Below are 26,623 nucleotides of genomic sequence, written 5' to 3'. Positions count from 1 at the left end.
CAGCCTGTCCAGTACAGCAGCACAGAAACAGCAGCAATGCCCTGGCCATCTGCCAGCCCAGGCGCATCGCCATTGCTGTTGTCAAAATGTTCTCAGGCACAGCAGAGTAAGATGATCAGCAGCAGAGCAAGCAGCAAAAGCAAAAAGCAGCCACTAACGAGCACTAGACTCTAATATACGGTAAGGCAAGCAAGCCCCATGGCAAGCACCCCCATGGCAAGCACAGGAGCCTGCCAATTAATAGCTAAACAGCAATAACAGGTATAAATTCAATCTAGCACATTCCAATCAAATCTGTCATTATCTCGAGCTCTTCCAGCCCCACGCCGGGTGCCAAAAGGGAATGTCATGGTTTAACCCCAGCCGGCAACTAAGCCCCCCACAGGCACTCGCTCACTCCCCCCCAGTGGGATGGGGGAGAGAATCAGAAGGGTAAAAGTGAGAAAACTCGTGGGTTGAGATAAAGACAGTTTAATAGGTAAAGCAAAAGCTGCGCACACAAGCAAAGCAAAACAAGGAATTCATTCACTGCTTCCCATGGGCAGGCAGGTGTTCAGCCATCACCAGGAAAGCAGGGCTCCATCATGCCTGACCGTTACTTGGGAAGACAAACGCCATCACTCCAAACGTCCCCCCTTCCTTCTTCCCCCAGCTTTCTATGCTGAGCATGACGCCACATGGTATGGAATAGCCCTTTGGCCAGTTGGGGTCAGCTGTCCCAGCTGTGTCCCCTCCCAGCCTCTTGTGCACCTGGCAGAGCATGGGAAGCTGAAAAGTCCTTGATTTAGTATAAGCACTACTTAGCAACAACTAAAACACCCCTGTGTTACCAACACTGTTTCCAGCACAAATCCAAAACATAGCCCCATACTAGCTACTGGGAAGAAAATTAACTCTACCCCAGCCAAAACCAGCACAGGGCACAGCAATGGGGGGCTCTAGAAGGAAAAAGAAAGACTCTGTAGGAGCTGCCTTCTCTGCAAGCCACCTGCCAAAATGGGACGGAAAGGGTCCTGCACCCAGCACCTTTCCTGAGAACCTGAAGTACCTACTTGGTGCCACACAGGGTCTCTGTGCCCCGCAGTAGGACGCGCATGGCCAGGGGAAGTCACAGAAGCAGGATGTGCTCCTCTGCTCTCCCCCATTTTCTGAGTGAGGGCAAGTGTCTTGCCAGAGAGAGAGAGGAAGAGCATCACTGCAACGGCCCCTTAATTCAGACACGGAGCTTTGGGTTGTGCTTCTAACAAGCAGTGAGAGCAGCCACATTCACAGTCCCTCCACAGACCTGAGACCAATGTCTTCACCTCACCAGGACCCTCACGTGCCTCCCCCTAAGGTTAAGCCCAGAAAAGCAGTACAATTGCCCAGGCTGGAAGCACGCTCCCTGGCACACGGGGGATGCTGAGGCTGGCCGTGGTAGGAAATGAGCAAAAAAGGTTTCACTGGACTAAGTACAGACTTCTTTAATTTTATACAACACTGATCACTCACCCCATCTTGGTGCCAGTCTTGAGAAGATCAACCTCCATGAACTGCCCACAGATCAGTCCTCCTTTGGAGGACACTTCGGTGCTCTCACAGCCCAGGGAGGCAAGCATTGTCAGGAGCTCCAAGGCATGAGACGGCCACGAGCTGCAGCCTGGCTAAGAGCAGAAATATCAGACAGAGAGGGCTGCAACACAGCACACACACACAAAAGGAAAGATGAGAAAATGAGGTATAAACCATTACAGTGACAACTGTCACAAATATGTGCTAACTTCAGATGACCATTTGAGAGCATAAGGAATCACGTTTTGAGGTCCTGAAGTGTTTTGCATTACTTGAATTCTTCAAAGTAGACTGCTCTGACATCAAGGTGGGTTAATTTAAAGCCATGTAACTTAAATGGCATTTCTAATTGTGTTTCCAGTTAACAGATGATCAGCATCAGTTTAAATACCTTTAATCCTTTCCTGCGTTGGTTGATCTTCATTCTCCCCCCACAGAAAGATTTAGGCATTTCAGTATTCCAAGGGTGGTTTGGTTTTCTCTCCCCAACAATTATACAAGAGACTATACCTAATTGTTTTATTCCTTGAAACTTACTTGGTAGAATTTACTGTCACAACCAAGACTAAGTTTTCTTTGTTTAAAACATAGTTTTCTTCTCATGTGTTTCTAGGTCTTCTCCTCCGTGTATTTATACTTGAGTTTGATATTTGTAAGAATTGTTTTATCCAACTCCCAATAAATTTTATAATGCCAAAGTATGGAGAGAAGAAGGAAGAACTGAAAGGAATAGAAAATGTAGGAAAGGCGCTGCAAGAGGCAGACAAAAATGGATCTTATCTCTTCATCTAGCTCCATGAATCCCCAACGTTGGCCTCAATATATTTCCCAGCAAATGGCAATAAGAATAGTATCTGTGGTTTAACAAATAACAGCTGGAGGTCGGAGGGAGAGGATGGAGGTGTCCAGCAGCTAAAAGACCAAGAAGTATGAATTAAGCCTTCACTTACATACAGGTCTTGCTATATTGCATTGCACACTAGCTAATTAGCTTGAGAACATGCTCAAATTTGTGTTTCTGATAAATTTGCCCTTTCATGCAAAGACTCTCACCATTTTTTTAAAAACTAAAAATCCAGCTTTGACACTGGAATTACAATCCCTGTTTATGTAAACTTGTCAGTAACGGTACCAATAAATACTGTCCATCTGCCCCGAATTTGGCTTAATATACAAACAAAATCAAGACATTTAAATTCATAAAATAATAAATATCACACTAATAATATAGGCAATATTTAAATCACAAACTAATCATTATTAAAGAACATGGTGTCATCAAAAATACCAGGGTGGGTCAGTCAACTGCACGTGAAAACTTAAATCCCTCTGTTGACCAGCTTAAAGTTAATTATAAGGTTTTTTAAAATACTCGGATTAGATGTTTATGAAAGCCATTCAGTACTTCTCACATTGTACTTTGTTAGTTAAGATTGTTTACATGTGGCAACTCCTAGCACAATGAAATATTTGAACACTGATTTGCACAGGTCAAGCCAGTGCTTAAAATTTTGCTGACTTAGCTCTATTGGTTTGAGACGTGAAAAACCTTTGTCTCCACGCTGACATTGCCGCACTGATGAAGTCCCTTCTGTGGACAGGATCATGCTACCAGAGGTTTGTCAGTTTATGCCTTTTGGAGGTGCAGGACCATCCTGTTGGCAGAAAAGCTCTAACAGAGCACACTGGTCAAGAAGTTCCTCAGGCTGGACGAAGCAGAAGCAGCAGTGGAGTTTGTTATCAGTTCACACAATAGAGTCAGACTGCAGCATTGATCTGCTTCGGACAAAAGAACTGCAGATGCTATAACCATTTATCTAATTTTTTTTTTTTTTTAGACTCTTAATCTTGTTCTTTAATAAGGAATGTAAAAACTTACCAGATAGAGCTGGACCAAGTTTGGAAAAACAAAAATCTCACATGATGTTCACTGCTTGCTAACTCTTGGGACATGAAAGGCAGAACAAGGACCATTGCACCGTCCCTCATTGGCAAGTCACCCCAATTAAACAAATATACGCACCCCTTTCTACTGATTTCTTATTTTTCTTACGCTGATTTCTCTTCACTTTCTTGTTTGCTGTTAAATTTGAGGTACGTTTTCTTCTTGACCATTTTGCAGCATTACAAACAATCTGAAAGAGCAGGTTGCTTTGCACTTAGGAGCAGTAGTAAGCACATGCATATCACTTTGTGAATCACAGGTCTGAATATTAGTTTTTAAAACACTGGGCATGGTAACAATGGTATGAAAGCTCAGTACTGCTTGGGACAGAACTCAGGAATGAGATAGCCACAGCGTGTTGTGCCAGGCAATCAGAGATGAGCACAAAATATTCCTTACTGAAGTTTGTCCCACTAAGATTATGGAGCAGAAGTCTCAAACAGCTCAAGACTTGGAGGTCTATTTAAAAACACAGAGTTAAATGGACCAGATTACTTCTGAATGAAAACTCTTCCAGTGCTAGCTAGTTTCCTGCTTTATCTACCATATTTCCTTTTGCCTACCACAGTTTTTACCTTCCCATTTGGGAAATGAAATTCCAATATCGAGCTACCAACAGCAGAAATAATGCAATCCAGACCAGCAGCTTTCACCTGTGGCCTCCAGACCCCAATGGGTCCACAGATGACTTCTAAGGTGTGGTGAAAGATGATTAAGAAATGCAGATTCATAAATGCTATCCAGCAACATATAAAAACCTTTTTTCACTTGTAGTCTCTTAAAAAAAATTTCCAATGGAGATACAAATCCTTTGTAAAAAATTGTAAAAGGATTTGTATCTCCATTGGTATTTTTTTTAAGAGACTATAAGTGAAAAAAGTTTTAAAACCATACGGATCCTCTGTGCCTGTTCCTAAACCTTACCTCTTATTCAGTCTCTCATACGTCATATATTCACAGAGATGCCTGAGACTTGGGTGTCAACACAGCAGACACCAGCTACCCAATCACCTCGTTATACCCATTTTTGCAACATCATCTTTATATTAGTAGAAAAACTGAATCCTAGTTTTGCAGTAGTGCACAACCCACCCTCCGCTCCCGACAGCATCTACATCAGCACAGCACAGCATCCCAGAGCTAGATACGGATTAGAGAGCGGCAGAGCCACGTCAGCTTGATCGGCTTGACCTGCTGAGGTTACGCATCTCTTCTGCCAAGCTCCGGCTAGCTGCAGCAGCAGCAAGTGCCGGCTTCAAATCAATGGGAGTCATGATAAAAGCATCCATTTGAGCCCCTGCCCAGAAGCCTGAGAAAAGAGTACTGAACCTTATGATACTGAGCTCCTTCACAAAAACGAATACATTATTTTAACCAACAGCATTACATTAAAGAAAGAATACTCTAACATGGTGGATAAACAAGGCCATGACAACTAATCCTTGAAGTATAATTGCAATAACAGTTGTAAAGTCTTTTCCTCAAGGAAGGAAACTGGTAGAGCAACAGAGCGTTTGCTACATCCACTAGCAGCCCTCACTCTGACCTCGATTTTTAAATCTTGCTGGGTAACAAGGCCAGCCTCCCAGTGTGAGTGGTTTCTGGCACTTGCTCTTCGCTAGCCCTGCTTGGGCACTGTTCCTGCTTCTGCCAGCTGCATCTTGCACAGCTCTTCCCCCTGATGTGCATGCCTTACTAAGAGGCACTCTTAACTCAGCAGCTCTGCTAAGTCTCCCTTAGCTCAGCTGTTGGAAGGCTGTGTGCAGCCGCCCCTGGGCTCACAGAAAACCCTCAAGAAGTTTGATTCTCATACAGCTCTCAGGAAACACTACATAAATTTCTACTGCCCTGTCCTCCTTTGCAGGTGCCAAGCTTTGCTTCACAAGGCTGCAAGCAGTCCCCTTCACTGTGCTTTCAGGCATCAATAAAGAGACATGGCCGACCTAGACTACTGTACACCATTATCACTACAAACTCCACTGTGGGAAAGGACTCCCTCTTTCATAGAAATGCCTCTCAAATGCACCACAACAATATATGCAAATAAACCATTTTCAGGCCAGCCCACTCGTCCGTTACCATTTACACCCACTTTGTTTCACCAGCAGTGGGGCTCCCCTCTGCAATTCTTCATCGGGGAATATGAGGGGTTTGCCTTCACTTCCAGCCTGAGTCATTAGCCTCACACTCAAATGAAGGGTTGCATTGTTGTAGCTCTATCACTTCCAGATTCAAGCTATCATCTGCACATGGCTCTCGGCTAAACAGACCAACCAGCTGGCTCACACCTAGCTGGGGCATCGCCCCACAACTCTGTTCCCCCATGCAACCATACCTTGGCAATGCCCAGAGCCACCACCTCTGGGAAGAGCATTTCTATACCCCACTCTAGATTTGAGAATGCGTGGGAATGAGGGGAAGCCCACCCAACACCTGACTTTAATGTTCCTTCTCTCTCCAGTAAGATTGCTGTTGAGTTTCTAGTAAGACCAGACACTATAATAATTTTCCATGTTTATTTCGTTTGTAATATAGCAGAAAAAAAATGTACAGAGATTTTCCAGACACAGGAAAAACAGTGTATTTTTCAGGCCGGCTTCTTAGACATATAACACGACAAGGATAGGTTCACACTGAATTTGAGCTAGAAATGAAAAACATAAAAGCAGCACACTAGCAAGCCTGTGGCAACACCTCTTTCTCAAATCTGTAATACCCTGCAACCTAGCGAAGAACTGCACAGACCTTGTATGGATGGGGTTTCATTGTGCTCCCAAAGATAAAGTCTGTGTTGACTTCCTTAACTCCTCCTGGTGGAGTGAACCTGAATGTCCGCAACAGGCTGCAGCAGATGATGAAAAGCTCCATCCTTGCCAGCACCTCTCCCAGGCATACACGGTGGCCTGCAGAGGGAGAAGGGAAAGAGCAGTCGGTCCCCACAGAGGTCTGTAACCAGCACCTGCTTCCCAGCTTTTCAAAAGACCATCGCTCAACCTCATCAAGGAACAAAAGGCTTTGCTGAATTCGACATTTTCCTCTCAGACTGAACTGACCAAAAAATTGAGATACCTGCAATCCTTGTTTGCAGGATCTGACCAGATTATAGAAGAAGATACCAGAGATGCTTCTCAGTAGTTTCATTCTTTACTTCCTAACCTATAGGACTCCCCAATTCTATGAACTGAGTTTCAGCCTCTTGATTCCAAATGAGAATGACAAGAAAGCATCTTCAGGTTCCCTCACAGCTTCCACTTAGTACAGGCTGACTTTTCTTCACTAATAGCAGTGAAAAATCAGAATACAGAGGACATTCTACATCCGACTAGACATTTTCCTACATAATGTTTTCAGTGAAAACGAGTTGTTAAAGAAAAAAGTTTTCCCAATTTATCAACTTGTCCCAAATTTATCAGCTGTGTCCAGGATATAATTTCCAGTCAGAGACAGTGACAGACCCTGAAGTGTAGTGGTTAGGCCATTCAACTTGGATGTGAGAAACCAATGTTCAAATTTCTCTTCTGCCCAGTTTAGGCCAGGAACCTGAGCCTGACACTTCCAATTCTCAGCAGAGGGCTCTGACAACCAGGCTACTCCATCCTGGCATGAGCCCCAAAAGCTTTTGTTTGTTTGAGCTTCTATAAAATCACACACTGGGTGAAAGAGTGACTCCAGAAGCTCCCCAGGAAAGACACAGCCATTTGCGACGTATTTGATCCAGCTTCAAATTTCTGCACTGACGAATATTGAATTATTTATACAAAATAAATTGGCTCCAGCAGAGCAGCCTGCCACAGAACAGCCACTATAATAGCATAACCTGGCATATGCAGAGGAGGATGGAGGACAACAGTGTAAGAACTCAAATCCCCAAATTATTGGCAATTCTTGGGCCTTACTCCTTTTACCCTCTCTGCATTTTCACAAAAATCTAAGATCAAGGGTTTATACAATTACCAAACAACTTATTTCTGTAATCAAATATTTTTCTGGGCTGTGAAAACCATGTGCTCCTGTAGTTTGGGGTTACACTCCCTTTGGCCTTCTCTGCAATGAAAATAATACAGCTTCGCACTCACAATCTAACCCTCACAAACGGGCCCAGTTATCAGCACACCTACCTGCTGAGAAGGCTAAGAAGGCCTCTCGGGTCACAAAATTTCCATCCTTGTCCAAGAAATGACCAGGGTTGAACTGGTGAGGGGTTTCCCAGTATGCAGGGTCAAAAAGAGTTGAGTCTACGTTTACCATAATCACAGTGCCCTGAAAGGAACATGCTGTTGGCTCAGTTCTCTCTCACACATCAAGAAGAAAAGGACGCAAACAGATTCCAGCTATAATTCAGCACACTGCTGGTCACAAGGAGAGGCAGCAGAAATGAAAGATTATTTTATTAAGAAAAAAAATTTTAATCTTAAACTGTTCTGAGGGGGTTTTTCTTCAAAAAATAAATAAGAAACTTCAGTATTGCAGGTTCAGGAATTTCCTTGCTGTATTCCTTCATGTCTCCTTTCTTTTCCATTCTGTTAGCAAATGCAACAGAATGAGTGGTCTGTGGTTCTTTAGCACCTTATCCTAAATCTAGTAAAATTATTTTCCCCACTTCTGACAGGCTTTGACAGGTTTTGATAAATGAAGAACAAAACACCCTGGAAATGAAATAGTATATTTCAAATTATCTTTCTCAAGGTAGAGGTGGGAACGGTGTGCACGACAAACACCATGGAGCAGGGGTGTGCAGGAAGATGCCTCCATGTGTGCCTTTGGGGAGGTTTGGCATTGAGGTTAAGTTTGGAAAGGCTGGACAAGTTGAAGAAGCTGGCAGAAACTTTTTATTTGAGGTTACATGGCAGTTCAGAAGCTGTGGGGAAATATAACATCTTTGTTATGTTTCAAATATGATGCCAGAGAGGTAATAATAAGAAAAAGAAGTCCTAAGTGAATGAAGTTGAGTAGACGCTTGGTATTGTCTCAGGCATCACCAATGAAGAAAACATTCCGTCTCCCATTTGTCCACATGGCAGACAATATCCCAGCACTTACAGTCCACTGCACCTTCCCTACTGTACATTTTGGATAAGTCTTCTCTGAGGTCTTTTGAAAGTATAAGAGCTCAAATGCTTAGAAAGTATTTCAAAATCTCAGGCTCTTGGAAAGTAAGACTCTGCAGCACTCTCACAGAACACTAGTTTAATTGTTGTGAAACTGGGCTTTTGGCAAGCATTTTCACTCACTGTCTATGAGACAAAGGCACAGGCCAGAGGGCACAGGAGGGGAAAAGCGCTGTCTGCCAGTGCTGTCACCAACAGCCATCTGTCCTGAACTGGAGGGAAAAGGGGTTAATGGTAAACATGACTGCAAGGAACTCAACTCGTGGCCAAAGATCACATTGGAATAGAAAGGGTATCTGTACCTTTGGAAGCCGATATCCCAAAACAGTTGTATCCTTCATTGCTTCTCGAGGAATTGTGATTAAAACAATGCTCCTAAAGCGCATGATCTCATGAACCACAGCATTTGTATAAGGCAGTTTCTTCCAATCTTCATAGCAGATTAGATGGGAGGGACTCAGAACAGCATCTAGCTCTTCCTGGACTTATTCTACACACAAAATAAAAAGTCCATTATAGATACAAGAACGCTGTTTTGCATGAAACAGAGCTTTCATTTCCTTTTTGTATTATAGTAGTGATAGAAAAAATACAATATGCAAATAATTTATACTTACCATATCTTAAAATGTAAATACATTTATACAACTATCTAGTTATGATTTTACTACACTCTGGTATTTCTTAGTTTATAGGTTCTATGTTCAGATCATCTTTCCACAAGCCCAAAGGGTTTATTGAGCTTCATAGTTAAAGGAAGGGGAGCAAACTCTAAATAAAACAAGAACTTCTTATTAAGAGATCAATTCAGTTGCTCAAGCTATTATTTTTACTCTAGCTAAATACAGACTCACAGCACACTAATCAGCATGTTGCAAGGGAGCCATCGTATCAAGCTGATACACATGTGCAATGCTGAGAACTGGAAAAGGATAATATTACCAAACCATCACCCACTGTTAATCTCTTTTGGCTGTTATCTAGGCTTCAGCAAATAACATAGCTTATACAGTCTCAGAGGGTTCAGGGTCAAATTTCATGCTAAAATTTAGGCTAGTAATCTAAGAGGGTTTGTTTGCTTTTTATTTCATTAGAATTTGAAAAGTATGTGTGTACACAGGGCTCTGTTCTTCCAGCATTCTAGCACCAAAAGCATGAAAAGAAGGATTTCTAGCTCTAAACCTGAGAGTTGAGAACGTATACTTGGCTTAGCAATTCATCACCTCTGAAAGCCCTGTACCAAATAATTCAAAAATTTTGAAACTAGTGTGCGCCTATGCCCTTCTCTAGAATATTCCAGTCCTCTTTTTGCCTTCCCATTATTGTCTTCCTTCTCTCTTTAACATTCCCATATGTTACAATAAATATACTTATTATACAGAAATACAACTGGTGTCTCAGTTAATGAGTGCAAATAATACATTCTTATTACACATTCTGGGTACCAGAAAAGCGTTGCTTTTCCCTAACCCAAGCTTGTATTTCACCTTGCGTGTTTTCAGCCGGACTGTATCTTCCGTTATAGGCTTACAGTACTGAATACTGAAACAGTCTGACAAAATCAACAAGACAAAATACAGTATCAGAAGCTGAACATCCCTGAAATTATGTAAAAATCTCTGAAAATTTTCTACTTCACTGGCTTCTTAAAAACAAAGCTCAAAAACGTGATCTTAAAAAAAAAAAGAAAGCTTTATCTTCAAAAACACTTGATCTTAACCAAAAAAAAGTGTAACAGACAGTTGTTCTACTTGAAACACACCCGTTTTTGTGTCTACAACTTACCTTGGATGTCAGGATAAGCCACCATATAGAGCAGAGCCCAACACAGAGTGGTGGCGGTGGTCTCTGAGCCACCCAGGAAAAGGTCAAAACCAGATTGCACCATGTTGTCTTCATCAAATGTAGAATTAGGAATATTTTTAGTCTACAGGTGTCAATGAGAAAGGTAGAATGCAGTATACCTGTGTAACAGTTAGCACTGAGACAGACAGCGATCACTATACCTAACCAAACAATATTTCTAGAGAATGGAGAAAATATAGGTACTTGAGTAAAAAAAAGATTTATGCAAAGATTTTCCTCAAGTAAGTACATTGATACTGTTAAATTACAGGTGTCAGTTGTCTACGGCCCTGTTATGCTGCCTTCTAGAGCGACTTGTTGCTTTGCTGCTAACTTCCACATCAGAAAAAACATTTCAAAGTAGTTTTATCCCGCCCTTGCCACCCTCTGCACATTTGCTGATTTCAGCTATCTATTGCATATATAATGTTATCATTTTAAAAGATTTATGCTTTTTTTCAGAGCAGAGACTGCCATCGTTTTAAGATTGTTATGATAATCATACAGTACTACTAAGCACACAAAAGCTCACTACAAAGCACAAAGATAATAAATGCAAATATTAATAAGACACAGAGAATCAGAATTAGACAGCCATCCAAATATCTGCACCTTTTCAAATCCACCCTACCGCCCGCTGCCCAGCCTGAACTAAGGATTCCACAGTATAACAACAAACCAATGTAACTAATTTATACTTCCAAAACAAGCTATTTAACTATTCAAAGTTCATATTTGAATTTGACAGCAGAGTTTTTAAACTGTATCTGTAGAGCTCTGTAATAATGTTGCTGTGTATAGACAACTGTAGGAAAGGTGCAGGGAATCCATGCAGGGATAGGATCTGCATCACATACAGCACAAATTACTCACTTTCTCTATCTGATCCAGGTAAAAGTCAATGAAATCTTCTGGTTCATCTATTATGTGTCTTTCCCTATGGCTTTTGATTTCCTGCCTTATGAAAGAACGAAGAAAATCACAGGAAAACCAGGCTTTCTGTGCAGGTCCTGGGAGGTGCTCTGCAGCCCATGGGAAAACTTCAGACAACTGTGGAGCAAGCATTCAACACAGATGCGGTAAGTTACATGGCATGAGCAAGGATATTATAGAGATACAGTGTGGACATTTTTGGTGCTAAATTGCTGAATTAATTTCTCTAGGAAAAATACTGTAGCACCAAAGAGAAATGTTGAGTACATGAACACACGTTAAAACCACGAATTAAAGACAACACAGATTCCACCCTGGATTCTTTCCTATCCTTACTGCATAACTCTACTTGTATTTGCCCTGTTAATTCACCAACAAAAGAATCCACTTTCACAGACAGATTTAACATGTATTAATATTAATAAATTTAATATTAATAAACGTTTATATATATTACTTTAGCACACAGAAAAAAATAATTTTGTTTTATTCTGATACAAAGAGCATCACCTTTTCACCTTAACAATACTGGTGTTTCCATTACAGAAAAGTTCAGCATCCCAAGCACATCGCCTTTGCTGAGAAATTCTAATAAAGATTATTAATATAATATTGATATAATAGTTGAACGATGTCAAACCCAAAGCACTGCAGGTCCAGTTCATATTCATAGTCAGAATTATCATCAGCATTTAATGTGTATTAAATAATGCAATAACTATAATAATATATAAGATACTACCATTATATTGCATAACAGTACAATGAATAATGTCCTCAATAATCAAATAGTTTGCATATTAAATAAGTCATTTTCTCACATAGTAAAAGTGGCTGTTCCCAAAAGCCACTAAACAATTGTGCGCTTCAATCAGCTGGCAGAAGTTTTCATCCTCTAGGGAGAAACGATGTCCAAAAACCACAGCACAGATCACATTAGAGACAGCATGAACAATGGGGAAGGAAGGGTCGACAGCTCTTCCTGCAGACAGAGATAAGCATTCATCTCCAAAGCACTTTCTTTATCTCCTTTGCTATTTTGGAAGCAAGATCACAATGACATTTTATAATAGATGTCCTCTATGCTATTTAGACTGTTACACTGAAACACCCAAAATTCACTGGCAAATGTAACAAAAGATAAACCTCATTCAAAAATGAGGACAGGAAGGCCTCAAGTCTTTAACTCCCAGCCTTGTTTTTTTGTTTGCCTTCTTTTTTCTTTCTTTTTTTTTTTTCTCCAAATGTTGATCTTGGTGTTGATACCAAAATACGCATTGCTGAGGTCTGACTGTACAAACAGTTTTGACTGCACTCTAAATCTAAGCTGTGCTCCAAACCCATTCTTTTCTGGAGCAAAAATAGTCTTTACCCTTAGAGTCATGCAGACTATGTACTACATCAAAAGCCCAAATGCAGTTCCCAAGCACCTTGTCAATGGCATACCATCTTTGTCCCTGAAGAACTCAACCAGATAATGGGCCTCGGTTTGCATCCCGCGGTCCATTCCTTTATTCCCCATTCTCAGTTTTCGGAGAGCTCCAATTCCAAAATGTCTCTGTTGTTTCCAGGTGAGACCATTTGAGACCAGGATACCTTCAGCCATCAAGAATCAATTTTATGTCACGTTAATGTTCATATAATAGTAAATGACATACACATTAAGAGTCGTTTTCTCATCATGCTGCCACTCATAAAGAAGAGAGCCACATCAGCGCAGTGTTCTTTTAATTGTATTTTATTAGAGACAGAGAAACCACCTTGGTTAGTATATTCCCACCCCTGCAAAAAGCCACTCAAATCTCAGTACTCACACACCTGCCTTCCAAATCTAGTCCTATTCTTTCTGAAGCATCCAAGAACAGTGGTCATTACTCAAAACTCCACCCAGCAGCCTGCTGCAAGTTGCAAAGACAGTGTGAGTTGGTCTTGCCTTCTATTTGCCCATGCTTTGAGCAGAAATTAATCTAAACCCTTGTTCACATAGAAAGGCTTATAGCCCAGCTCATGCAATCTCTTACAAGATCTCATTTATTATCTTGTACAATCTTCTAATACAATTAATACTTACTTGTAAGCTATGTTTGCCAACGTCCCCATGTGGACATTGTGTTCTTGCAGATGTTGCCACATGCCAACTCTGCAGGAGTGGCAAAGACAGCTTTCCCCAACAAACACTAAGTACAGGTTTCTACTACCTGGAAATATGATGGTGTCTCTCACCAAGCTACGCATAGCCAACAGAGAGGTCTAGGCATTTCCTATGCTTGTGCTTCTCAACCTTATGCAAACCTCTGGAGACCATCGCATGTCCCTGTTGGTAGTGCTTCAAAAAGAAAAACTCTTCAACAGCTAGAGTTGATAACCGGTTCTGAACACGTGTTGTCTGTGCTACACAGTCTCTCGCTTTTAAGGGATCCTGCTTTTACCAGGCTGTTGACACCGGATATCGAGCTCTTGTCCTGGTCCAGGTCCCTCCTGGAAAGACAATGAAGCTAGGGCAAGAACCACCTAGCAAGAACCAGAGTAGGAAGAGCAGGGTTTAGCCAGTCTACAAACAGCTTCCCAGGAGCAGAGGTCTCACTGTGGGACAGGAAGGAATCCCAGGCCCCTGGGCTGTGAGTCTGCGTTCTAGCAGACAGCCTAGCATAAACCATTTAATCCACAGGGTGGGAAATCACTTCCCTCCACCAGCCCAGCCCACGCTTCCCCTGGGAAAGCCAGCTTGCTCCCCGAGACAGCTGCTTGACCACAGTCTGGAATAACTCTCCCCTGTTCCTTCTGTTGTCCTGGGAGCCTGGACTAGCAGAAAAGGAGCCAGCCCAACAGGCAGGTATTTGTGTTGCAGAGTTGCCAACTTGCAGCTGTGCTGCAGCTGTTTGTTAAAGCCATCCCTGCTACAAATTGCTAGTGCTAGGGCAGCTTGTCACAGCCCACCTACTGTACTCCACATCACCCAGATAAAATGTGGCAATAAAGACCCTTCCAAATGGACTGAAATGGCCCCAGACTTAATCATACCTATTCCTTAAAGATGTTTTTCTCTACTTATGTTAGCTAGTATTATAAATAAAAGCTTTCCAGACTGTAATACACACGCAACAAAGCCTGACTGAGGATAAAGGCATCTGCTCTGTATCCTCTGGATAAGAGGCTGGTGGAAATAAGTTCAATCATTTCTGTTTTAAATGCAGCACTCTCTTTATTCTCCATCCACTGTAATTCAGCAGCATGTGATGTAAACGATAGCACAATAAGAAGCTCTGTACAAGGTTATGTTGCACCTCCAGCCTGGCTAACACGTTTAAAGTTTCAGTGACCTTCCTGTGCCTTCGGACTTCCTAAAAGACTAGACCTTGTTCAACAGTTCTGCACATGCTTTCCTTACAGCAGCCTTTGCTGTAAATAAACAGCTGGGAGCATAAAGAATTACTTCAGCCTCAGCTTGCAGAGGAGGCTGCAAGCTCCAGATTATTTCAAATCAGGACACATACTTAGACGACACTACGAATGGACAAGCAAGACCTAGCTAGGTACAAATATTGCTGCTCTGATGAGATTCTGAAATACATGTGTGACAGTGGGACTTTGGCAACAACTTAGAGTAATGCTGCACAATTATATCATTCACCCTGAGCAGACAGAATGGGTGAATTGGGAACTAAGGGCTTGTCAGTAAGAAAAATATGAGGGGAAACAAAGAAAGTCAAGGATGAAGTCCTCCTACAGATATTAATATCTTACCCTTTCCCTTTGCCATTTTGTTGAAGGCATACGTCTGTAGTCGCCCGGAAATATCCTCTGAGTTGGTGGTGAGACCGTTCTTCACCGCTTGGAATCCATACAGCACCACCACAGGTTTGTGACCCAGCCACAGGGTAGAGATGTTGCCATAGACTTTTGCCAGCTGTAGGTTAGATCAATGCCAAAAAAATACCCATGGGAGAAACATCAACCAAAATGTACACATGATGGGCTGCTCTCTTCCAGCATGACATTACTCAGGGGTTCAGGAAGTGAAAAGGACGGTGATTTTGTTTTGCAGTGAGAGTGCTTATCACGTTAAGGTTCTGGGCTTTCTCTGGGAACCCACTATTCACAGCAATGTGAATGATAAAAGAATAGATGCTCTTCCCCTTTTTAAAACTTGGTTTGGGTTGCCTTTGCAATATTAATGATTAGGAAAATGCCCCTGACCAAGTGTTTACAGATCGGTATTAGGTTTCACATGAAACTTCACCTGCCCATTCTTGATTACATTTTCCAACTCCATATTTCATTTCCTCAGCCAACAACTAGAACTTCTTGAAGTTACATATTCCAGGTGTAACTCTCCTAGTACTGCAGATTTCAAGTTTCAGTGGCAGGACCTCTTCCTCTCTTTCACAGAAGTACTGTCAACTGAGGCATCTGAGCATAGATCCCACCTCTGGTTCGCTAGTGATGGGGCCTGCTCTCAGGCAACCCTGTGGGTATTCAGCAAGGACAAAGTCCCTGACTCTAGGCAAAGAAACAGTACAGCTCTGTCCTCCCACAGTGATGAACATGGACCCATCAGAAAAGTTTAACATCAAGGTCTTTTAAGTTCCCTTTTCCTAAAGCCAACATTGTCCAGCTGCAGCCAGGTACCCCCTGACATGCAGGTTGCACTTAGCACCTAAGGAAAGGTTGCGACTTGAAAAATATATCAATGCATTGGATTCTTCCATGAAGTTTTGGCTGAGTGGAGGATGTTGAGCACTGAAAGAACCTGTATTAACGTGCTTAGCGTGGACCTAATTCTTCCCATCAGTTCCTTCCTTTCACCATCATTTACATCCTTAGCTCATCCACAAGGAGCAATTCCCAGACTGGACTTCAGAAAAACAACAGAGCTAAGGTTTTGGCTGCATATGGGAGACAATCTTGTTTCCATCCCATGATAGCAGAAGACATACTGGTGGGTTTTTCACATCTTCTGAATTCAAGATGCCTTGTTTTAGAAGATTTTCTGTACGCGCCTGTGGTAGGAAATCTGAGAAACACTTTTTTCTTTCAAGGCAAAAAGCCTCCCTTAAAAACAGAAGTCTTTTTTGAGGTAAAATTACTGTCCTCAGTTCTGTTTAACTTGCACACATATTAGCTTTCACGTGAATTAGACCCTCTGCAGATTTTACTTAACTTGTTTAGGCACTTAATTTAACTTCCACAATTCACCTTCCCTCAGGATTAATTTCTCCCTGCTACCACATTAGCCTATTAACAGCCATCACTAGTTTTTACAGTTTTTGCCTCATTAGCTCTTTAGTTCACATCTGCAAATGCATACCTTTTTCAGGCTCCCATGATCAGCTCTAACATTTATCCACCACATGCTTCCAATGATGGGAAGTGGGGTTGGTCCAGGAGGAAATCTACGACTTTTCCATTGCAATTTCAGGAACTGCGCACCCAGAAGAAGCAAAAGTAGGGAAATGAGAATTACCCTTATCATTTCACACCTCCAAACTACTCTATCACTGAGAAAACTACTATGAATCTGTCTGTTGAGATGACTCTATATTGTTGTTCTTAGCTCCTCCCTGTCACGTTTAAGCTTTCTGAATTTTTCTCCTCCCTTTTTTCCTAGCACATTTCCTGACCTCAGAAAATTAGAAGCGTGCCCATTCTTGAGTGTATTTAATACATCACTATGCTGCAATATCCTAATAGCTACCTTTACTTTAAGATTCAGTAGAGGCTAGAAGGCGGGCACCTCATTCAGAAACATCCCTTTGAGCAATCAGTTTGAGGGAATGTCACTCAAAGCACTGACTACAGGCAAGCCAAGAGCTCAGATACGAAGCTGCAGCTGTCATCCAGGTACTGTGTACACAGACAAGGACAGGACCACTCACCAGGTAGCATTCTTGGGAAGCAGTCAGTATAAGTGTGGAAGCAGCCTTGTATAAGAGTGGTCGCAAATGCAGATTTGGGAACTAAGAGCAAGGAAGTGTTGTAATCTGAGTTTTCACAGTAAACAATACAAATGAACTGCAAACGGCACAGTGAAGAATCAGAAGTAGCTAGTACTATTGACAAAAACCATAACAGATCTCATATGCAAAGAAACCCCAAGTTCATCACATCTCAGGAGACACCACTGAACTTTCTCTGGAAAGATTCTGAAGATTCTGGTGGAATCAAAATCTTCTTCAACCCACCAAAGGCCTGGCTGCACCCCTGATCCATGCTTTTCTGAGCTCCTCAGGTCTTACACACCAGCGCTCACCCATGTCTGGCCTGCAAGCACAGTGCACCTGGAAAAAGGCAGCCAAGAGCCTTTCACAGCTCCCTACACTGCAGAGGATGCTCAGGGAAGTGGACTGAGAAGGGCTCCTGCAGACCCAGCATGGCTGGGCCATGGATCAGTGCGCCCCAAGCACCGTTTTCTCTTTTCCTCCAGCCCCCTACCATGACTGGTCCAAGACTAAACTCCAGTACAATAAGGGAGCTAAGGAAATTGCAGGATTTTACAGAATTTGTTGTCAAAGCTGTAATAATTCAGAGATGCAAATTAATTCCTAAATTTCCTCCAGTTCCCTCTAACTAGCACAGACAATTCACATGGCAAACTCTTTACCTGCCTATAATGGCAAACAAAGGTGGCACACAGCATATGAAGCTGGTTTCCCCACAGCAGCTTATTCCCACCTTACCCTAGCAAATGCCAACAGGTCAAAGAATCTCCCTGTGGTTTAACCCCACAAGCCCCTAGCATTTTATTTGCTCATCTGGGGCCTCTCTTCTGAACTCAGGGTAGATTTTTCTAACATACCTCTATGTCACGTAATTACTAGACACCACAGCCTAAAGGACAGACAGGTCAAGAAAGAGACTTTTAGCCTGGACGTTGTTAGATCCCAGGAGCTCCCTTTAAAAACAGCTTGCAGCAGCTTGCTGCCTGGCAGCACAACACACTCCACCTCACCTATATATGTTCAGAGCAGCATTTCCCAACAGTGGCTACTCAGGGACTGGCAAGTAAAAGAAGGAGCAAGTTTCAGATGTTCTAGGAGAACGTTGGAAATCCTGAGGGGAGGCTGCAGTGTGCTATCTCAGGGGGTCTGTAACAATTCCAGGAGAACAAGTGCTCTTACTTATCCTCATTTTACAGGTGGAAAAATCCTGGTGGTGGCAGAGGAAGGATAGCATTGCCAGAGGTACAGGTCTTCAGAACAACACAGATGTGGATTCAACAACCTGATGGGCAGCAGTTTACCTTGTGCCCGTAACTCCACCTGCAGCAGGAGTCCCAGCAAGGTAATCATACTGAACTCCTCTGCAAATGCCATGGCCTTTGCTTTTGTACTGCCCAAGTTCTGCTAAAAGCAGTACTTGTCTCCTCCCACAAAGTACAGGAGGACGCTCTTCAGGGATCACCATACTCCTCGATAACTCTGTTGCTTGTTTGGAAGCAGAGACTGACAGCTCCGCTGGCTACTCTTCATACCAGGTCTAGAGCTGGATGCCTCCTTCAGCAGCCAAGGTTTTCAAACTCCCTGTTGGGACTGAGTTCTTGTCCACTATGAAGCTTTACGCATTAGAGTTTCTGCCTTCTCTCAGTAGCAGGACTCCTGCTCAGCCAGAATTAATGCCAGAGTCTGTAATTCTTTGCTTTATTTTTAATTCACAGCACCTGAAGGAGCACATACAAAGACCTCCTCAACACAAGAAACTACAAACAGGAGCAGTTCTTAGAAGATTTCTTGAGTGAAGCTAGTGGAATAGGTGGTTCAGGATGTTGGTACCAAGCTGTCTCATGAAGAACAGCACAGACCTTATAGGAATGGGGCTGCACAGTGCTCCCCAATAGATACTGTGTGTTGGCTTCTTTAACTCCATCAGGCAGGGTGAATCTAAATGCCTGCAAAAGGCTGCAGAAGATGAAGAGCTCCATGTGTGCCAACTACTCACCCAAAAATATACGGAGCCCTGCAGAAAAGACCTGAAAGGGCAATTACTGATCTTAATTGCTGCCCTCCACCATGCCTCCTGCTGTCTTGCCCTGCACATTGCCTAAGGCTCTTGCTCCTCGACAGAGCAGAGATGTCCCTGCATGCTGTCATTATCGCTCAGGGTTTGCTGTCTAAACAAAACTCAACCCATCCTTGCAACTCCACTTGCATAATCCATTGGTCTTACTTATTAGCTGGCAAAAGTGCATCAGGCACATTTTGAAAGATGGTTTCACATTTTACTCCCTCATCTGAGTTCTTCAGTAGCATTCAAGGTACCTATCTCAATGCCTATTGAGAAGGGTAAGAAGACTTCTCTGGAGAAAAAAATTTCCTTCCTCATGCAGGAATTGACTGGGGTTGGACTCCAGAGGTTTCTTCCAGTGCTCAGGAATCAGTCAGGACAGTATATATTTGCAATAACCATACTGTCCTGCAAGAAAGGAGGAGTTGGTCCTAGGCTGTCTCTTAACCTTTCTCCCTGGCAAAGTCATCCACACAAAGAGACACAGGAAAAAACCCAGGTTTTATTTACTGCACTGAGCAGAAGGCCATATACCATATTGGCATAGCTACTTTTCCTTGAATATTCCTTCCCCTCTTTGATTAGTAAACAAGATTGATAATCCCTGCCTGGTTTGCAAGCAGCACTGCAACTAAGGAACATGCTGGTTTTTTCCTGTCATCTTGACTTGCTGCTGGTCAGGCATCACAGGCAATCTGGATACAAGATTTATAATGCAAAGGGATATACAATCAACAGCTTCATAAAAGTGTTCAGATGTGTACTACATACCCAGACATACACAATGACTGTATTTGACAATGTCCATTGCCACATCTGGAAGAATTTAAAAAGAAACACCTTGTCTGAAATCACTCACAACTTTCTAATTACTTCTCAGTTCTGATCAAGTTTCCATTTCTGTAAACACAGCTACGACTGCATACTTTGGCCCTGTAGTTCAGTCCACGGAAGTTTTAGTTGCATAACAGCTGGACATTTCCTACACCCACACTTTCATATGGAGGGCATTATTTTCCTCATCCCACATTTCTGTCCAGGTATGACAGCTGATTTTTTTTTTTTTTAATTATCTGAAGGATTCATGGACACATTTAGCACTGCCAGCTTCTTCCTAAAAACCCAAGCAGAAAGAGAAACTTGAAAACAGAATTACTTGTTCATGACATATTGTCATAGCCAGTCTTTAGTTCAATGAAGGAATCAGACAAGCAGCCAGTATCATGAAAATTTTTCTTTCCAGGTTTTCTGAAATATTTTAAAGCACAACCCAAAAAAAACACCAAACAACAATTCTGACAGAATTCATTTCTGCATGAAGGACATCAGGTCCGACCTATGTCTCTGCTTAAATTCCAGTGAGTATTGCCCTCCCTGTGAGTAGGGAAACAGGGCTGCTTTTTCATTTGCCACTTGCCACATTTTGCTATTGCAGATTCAGCAACTATAAGTATTATCTTTTACTAAATAATTGAGTACAGTAAGTGAGAATTCTTAAGAGTTGTGTGTGGTTTTTGCTTCAATCTCCCCATGCAACAAGGTGACTGATACTGTGGTGCCACCTCAGAGTAAATTCGGATGCAACATCACACAGTACACTGCCTCGTGCATTCAGCAATGCAAGAGGGGCCGTTTGGGTTAGCGCACATTTCCATAGTACCTACCCGTAGGTAAGCAGCATTGGCATAACTACATAGAAGTAAAGTGTAGCAATTCACCTTACTATAATGTGGTTTATCCCTTCCTAACAGGTAAGGTTTTCATGAGATGCCATCAGGGAGGGAAGAATACCATTATTTCTCCCTGCTTTTACAATCTCTTAAAAGTTGATTCTCAGGTCTACAGTACTTAGCATAACTTTTTTTAGCCAGTTATAGCAGTCGATCATTTCAGCTAAAGGTAATAATTTCACATGCACATCATTGTATAGAAAATATCATAGGCTGCATTAAACCTCACCTGCCTGAGGTTTCCAAGGATAGGACATGAAGTCAGCTCCCAGGGAAAGCATCTATGCACTCATGGCAATTTCAGGAGCTGTACAGTCAGGATAGACATGACAAGGAACACGAGAGCCTCACTGGCAGAGCAGATCACTGCTGCTTTACAACAGAGGTCTGACTAGAAGCAACAGCTGTGGATGTACCACCTGAAGCTACTTTATTCTGCTCTGAAGCATTCACTTCTGAAGGAGTTCTTGTCATATCCAGAATTAACAGGTATCTCATCGTCTTCCCTTTTGACCTCCTTTTATCCTTCCAGATTACTAGGAAAATTTATTCACTGGAGCTTATTCAACAAGCTTTTCTCTCCCAACATGCTATGACAATAAGAATCATGGCTGCAATTAAAGAACAAACAGTTTTCCTTCAGATAATTCAGGAGATAAATTTGTGAGGTGGAGCCACGTAGGCTGAGCAAATTTCTGAAGAACTAATTGCAAGCACAGGGAAGAAGAGTTCCACATTTAGAGCTGTATGGGTCTGGAAACAAATGGAGTAGTCACTAGTGTAATATTGTGATGGAAGACAGGCAGACCTTCCTCAGATACTGAAATATTCCATGTGCACACTGCATACCCGATACTATGCTGCAACTTCTACTTAGCTTATCATATGCAGTTGTTTCAATGTCATGTTTTCTTCCACTTCCAGAGCTCTTTTCACTACCTATTCTCTGCATTTGTTAAATTACCATGGTCTTTGTAGCAAAACCTAATTTTAATTAAGTGCCTGCAGAGTCCTATACCTGCAGAGGCCTGACCCATGGCAGAAGCCAGTAGATGCTCTTGTTAAAATAATAGCTGAAGGTAGTCATTCATACACAAAGTCATTCATACACAAAGCTGAGCTAGTCAACTGCCCCCACAAACACCAGATTTACATGTGCAAAACAGTAACTGCCTCGACAACCAAGTATAGATTCTCCGAGTTTAAACATTTTGCAGATTTTCACATGCTCTCTATCTCCCTGCTTCTAAAGTCTGCAGGTAATAATCTCTTTCCCCTGTGAAAGAAAGGGGCTGTATCTCTCCTTAATAGAGGAAACAAAGGCACCTGCTTTGAAACACATACTTCAGCACATGTTACTCATCCAAATAAATCCATAAAAATCACAAGGCACTTTATCAGTACTCTGCAGTTTTGAGTCTCTTTAAGAGTGTTTTCTCCAAGTTCAGCTTCGAAATCCTTCTGTATTTTATAACAGATAAATGTCATCATCCCTTTATTCACTATACATTCAGAGAAACCAAGGAGAAGTCAAACTTTGGGGTTTTAAAGTTCTACATCCTTTTCTAACAGGGAATGAACTAGCCACTAAATGAAAACATTATTGATAGCAACTTGACTGGAGAATATAACAACACTTAACCCATCCAGATACAACTGCTTGTGTTTGTCAATGAGTCTGGTATATTGACTCATGTTTAAGTTTGTGATCTGCTATAAAGCCTAGATCCTTATCTGCACAGCTTCTGCTTAGACTTACTTTCTTCACCATATAATTAGAAATAATCCACAGTATACAATTACAGTATTCCTAGCCTTACTGAACAGCAGATGAGTTTTTCAGGTCATTCTTTCAGTTCATAGTGCTTGTTTTCATGTCAGCTGTAAATGTATAAGCACACTCTTCCATCTATCAAAAAAGTTATTGATGAAAGTATTCAGTATTACAAGGATCCCCGATTGCAAAACTTCATTTGATACATTCATCTCACCAGTGAGCTTCAAGCTTCAAATTTGCTGAGAAAATTAGGTGCAAGAAAGAACATAAACTAAAGCCCTGCGAAGTAGGTAAAAACAGATACAAATGTAATTGTTGAGACTGTAATAGCTAGCAGCTCAAGGTTGATGAGAAAAAGAACTGACAAGAAAAGAGTAAAACCTAAAAAGCAGAGAACTGGAAGACAGCAAGTCAGCAACACTGAGAATCAGCTAGATCCAAGGCATGTCAGGGGCTGACATTCCCCCATTTGATGGCTGTCTGGTGGGCAGAGACTCAAAGTGTCTCAAGAGCAGCGGTGAGCATTAATGCTTAGCCAAACAGCACGTTAACGGCAGCTAGCTACTATATTAGCCAATAGATAATTCCTTTATAGTTTTAAATTGTGTTTATTTCGCTGGCGGAGTCTCTCTGTGTATGGTAAAAGATATCTGCACAAAGGTGATCCAGTGAGGGTAGGCTGCAATGCAAGTGGTCATAAAAGGAAAAAAAAAAAAATCACTAAGACTTTGAATTTGTTTCATTTTTATAACTTTTGAAATAGGGTATTTGCAAGACAGTGGTTTCAAACAATTTCAGATTTTCAATATTTACATTTTCATTTTCTTTTCACATCAGAGGCAGGAACAATATTCAAATATTTCACATTTTCCTCCAGGCTTTTCGTTTATTATGTTTCTACGCTGCACCTTTTTCAGAATTTCTGCAGCTATTGCTTACCGTATGTTACACCCAGTAACAGAACAAAAGAAAGGTGGGAGAAAAATAACATTAAGCACAAAACATATTAAAAAAAAAAACAACTCCCGCACACCATACTGGGCTTTTCCTTTCAATTACGTCTAGATGAGCTCCCTCTATCAAAAGGAATACATACAATTACTAGCTTCTCTGAATGTCCTCCAACAATGTAGACCTGTGTCAGCTGCTGTTTAGCTATGGGGCACTGCCACACTGTTGAAAATGGATTCTATCTTTTCCAATCCTGGGCAATCAGAAACTCTTCAATATTTCAGCCTGGGTTGCTTCCTGAATAAGCATGTGAATGGGATCAGCATTGTTACCTTCTTTCCAGTCTCGAACACACAAACAGCTGAACATTTTGCAGCTAGCATTGTAGAGCCCAGGGTTACCGTTTCCCTTTCAGGAAGAAACAGAACTCTAATACCTATTTCAGCAACTCTTTTCTCAAATTTTCTGTTCTGTCCATGACTTCTGACATTCCAAGTACAACATTTAGGCTACTAGATACTGCTCAAAAAAACTGTCAAAAAGAATGCTGAAGCTGCAAATACTCAAACATTAGGAAATGCCAGAAATAAGACTGTCTGCACAACATTAATTACTTCTTCCTGGCGCTTCAGTGAGAAGAGGGTAACTGACTTGATGTACTATGGTTTAGCCTACAAAAGTCTTGTCTCTTGTCAATTCCTCTGCAGCTGACTGCAGAGTGCTGCCAAGGCTACACAGCACTTCACAAAACAGCAACGCTGAAAGGGCACTAGACTTCTGTAACTCCTACACCATTAAGATATACAGTGCCACAGCACCTGTGTAAGGCCTGCATTGCTTTCACCTAAAGTAGCACTGCATAAAAAAAAAAGTGCAATGGAAAAACAAAATATGAGGAATGTTTACAACAGTCACTTTCCTCCCGAGTAGCTAGGGCTCTAGCTTTTACTAACTCTGTCTCACTGCATGTCAGCGACGCACACTGTCTCAGCCTGCTACACCCTCAGAAATATGCCTGAAAATTAATAAGTTAATTACAATCCTGTGTTGAGAAAACCTTGGTAAATCTCTCTAAGATTACACATACTATCTGGTTTTACTTTGGGATGACTAGGTACCTTATTACTAGCAGGAAGAGTTAAAGCGATGGATGTTACAATTCGTTGTAATGCAGAAGTGATAGTATTTAAATGAACTCAGTTAATGTCCACAAGCTGTGAATTAAGGACCAAAATACAAATAAAGTAATGGTGAGATCAAACAGGTATAGGCAGGTGTTTACAGAGAAGCTTTTTGCAAGCAGGTTGTTTTGGGGAAAATCAGTTTTCCTTGTTCCAATATCTTCATTATATGTGAGCAGCACCTCTCCATGAAAGCCTTGCTCATTCTTATCTGACAAATACTATTGCAAGAGCTCACCCATAGGGATGACAGAGATATTTAGTCAGCTCAGAAAACCTTTTCTAATGAAGGTTTCAGGCCATAGGATTGGGAAGCAAATGCAAGGGACAGGGAACGAACAGAACAGAAACAGTCATAGCTGCCATCTACATCTTGGCTTCCATTAGGCAATATCAAAGCTCTTTTGAAAAGTGAATGTCAGGGTTGATTAGGCCCAGAGAGATAAAGCAAGTTCCTGAGAGTCACAGACAAGCTATGAACAGATCTAGGAACAGAATCTGAAGTTCCCAAGTCCCATTCCAGTACTTTGTCTATGCAACCTAAACACCTCATCAATCTTCAGGTCCCAACAACACATATGACAGTAGGAGGCAAAAACCTATCTTGTTTATTTATAATGCATGTAAGCAAAGTTCTTTTTTCCTGAACTGAACAGAAACACAGAAAGCAAACTTTCTTTGCTCACATTTCCCAGTCTTGTGTTCACTCTAGTCCTGTGCTCTAAGCAACACTCTCTCAGTGCTTGCCTGGACATACTGTGTCTGCATCATTCTCTTCCCACAGAGAAATTCTGACACCACTGACCAATTAACAGCTCCTGTTATGAAGCTTTTGAAAGACCGGAGGGTGCAGGGGAGAAAGACACAGCTAAGTTGAAAAATCCAAATTAGTGTCTCCACTGAAAAAAACCCCACCCTGCTTAACAATTGTCTGCTCTGTTTAGCTTGACATCAGGCCAGGCAGCAAGCACACACTACCATGCCAAGCAATACATGCACAGCATGGAACCAGTCGGTGTTTTCTAATACACACTGAGCCTGTCCCTTCAACAGAAAAAAAATGAGCCCTGGTACTTTGGCATAGCAGATGACACACACCTGGGGCAGAGGCATACCAGGAACCCTTTCCACCCCTGGCATGCCACATTCATCATTTGTTTGCTTCACACCTTTCTGAAGATGCTGTTCTTTCACTGTCCTCTGCAGTGGTTGCATTTGCTTCCCACTCCTATGGCCTGAAACCTTCATTGAAAAAGAAAATTTCTTCATCTGTTCAAAACAACCAAACTTAACATCTGTCATCTTGACTGGTGAACTCTTGCAACAGTATTTGTGTTGGAGGAGAGCAAGCACGATTTATGTGAAGAGCTACTGCTCACATAGACTGAAAATATTAAAATAAGTAATATTGAATTCTTCTAGAACAGCTTCCTTGCAAACTTCAGCCTAAGCTTTTCTGAAATAACTCACCACACTTCAGCATGCCCACAGCTCTCACTTAGCAGTAGGAAAACACTGCCCACGGCATCCAAAAGGCAGGATCAGACTAAGCCTCTTGTTGGACCCAGCCTTACCCAGCAGGACCCACATTTACTCTGCAG

The 26,623-nt window shown here is 41.9% G+C and overlaps 1 protein-coding gene across 1 annotated transcript; it reads right to left on the bottom strand.

Moving 5' to 3' along the window:
- Positions 1-6,097: 6,097 nt before the first annotated feature.
- On the bottom strand, positions 6,098-18,231 carry LOC142412223 (cytochrome P450 2J4-like). The gene is given in 9 exon segments (XM_075507051.1): positions 6,098-6,399; positions 7,615-7,756; positions 8,907-9,094; positions 10,390-10,531; positions 11,323-11,499; positions 12,204-12,364; positions 12,829-12,978; positions 15,127-15,289; positions 16,691-18,231. Coding segments are annotated over 9 exon segments (1,467 nt in total). The 5' UTR covers positions 16,856-18,231; the 3' UTR covers positions 6,098-6,220.
- Between the last annotated feature and the right edge of the window lie 8,392 nt (positions 18,232-26,623).

This window comes from Mycteria americana, chromosome 7 (genome assembly GCF_035582795.1).
Source record: "Mycteria americana isolate JAX WOST 10 ecotype Jacksonville Zoo and Gardens chromosome 7, USCA_MyAme_1.0, whole genome shotgun sequence".
NCBI classification, from domain to species: domain Eukaryota; kingdom Metazoa; phylum Chordata; class Aves; order Ciconiiformes; family Ciconiidae; genus Mycteria; species Mycteria americana.
Note: the sequence above shows the minus strand (reverse complement) of the source record. Positions and strands in the feature narration are given on the sequence as shown.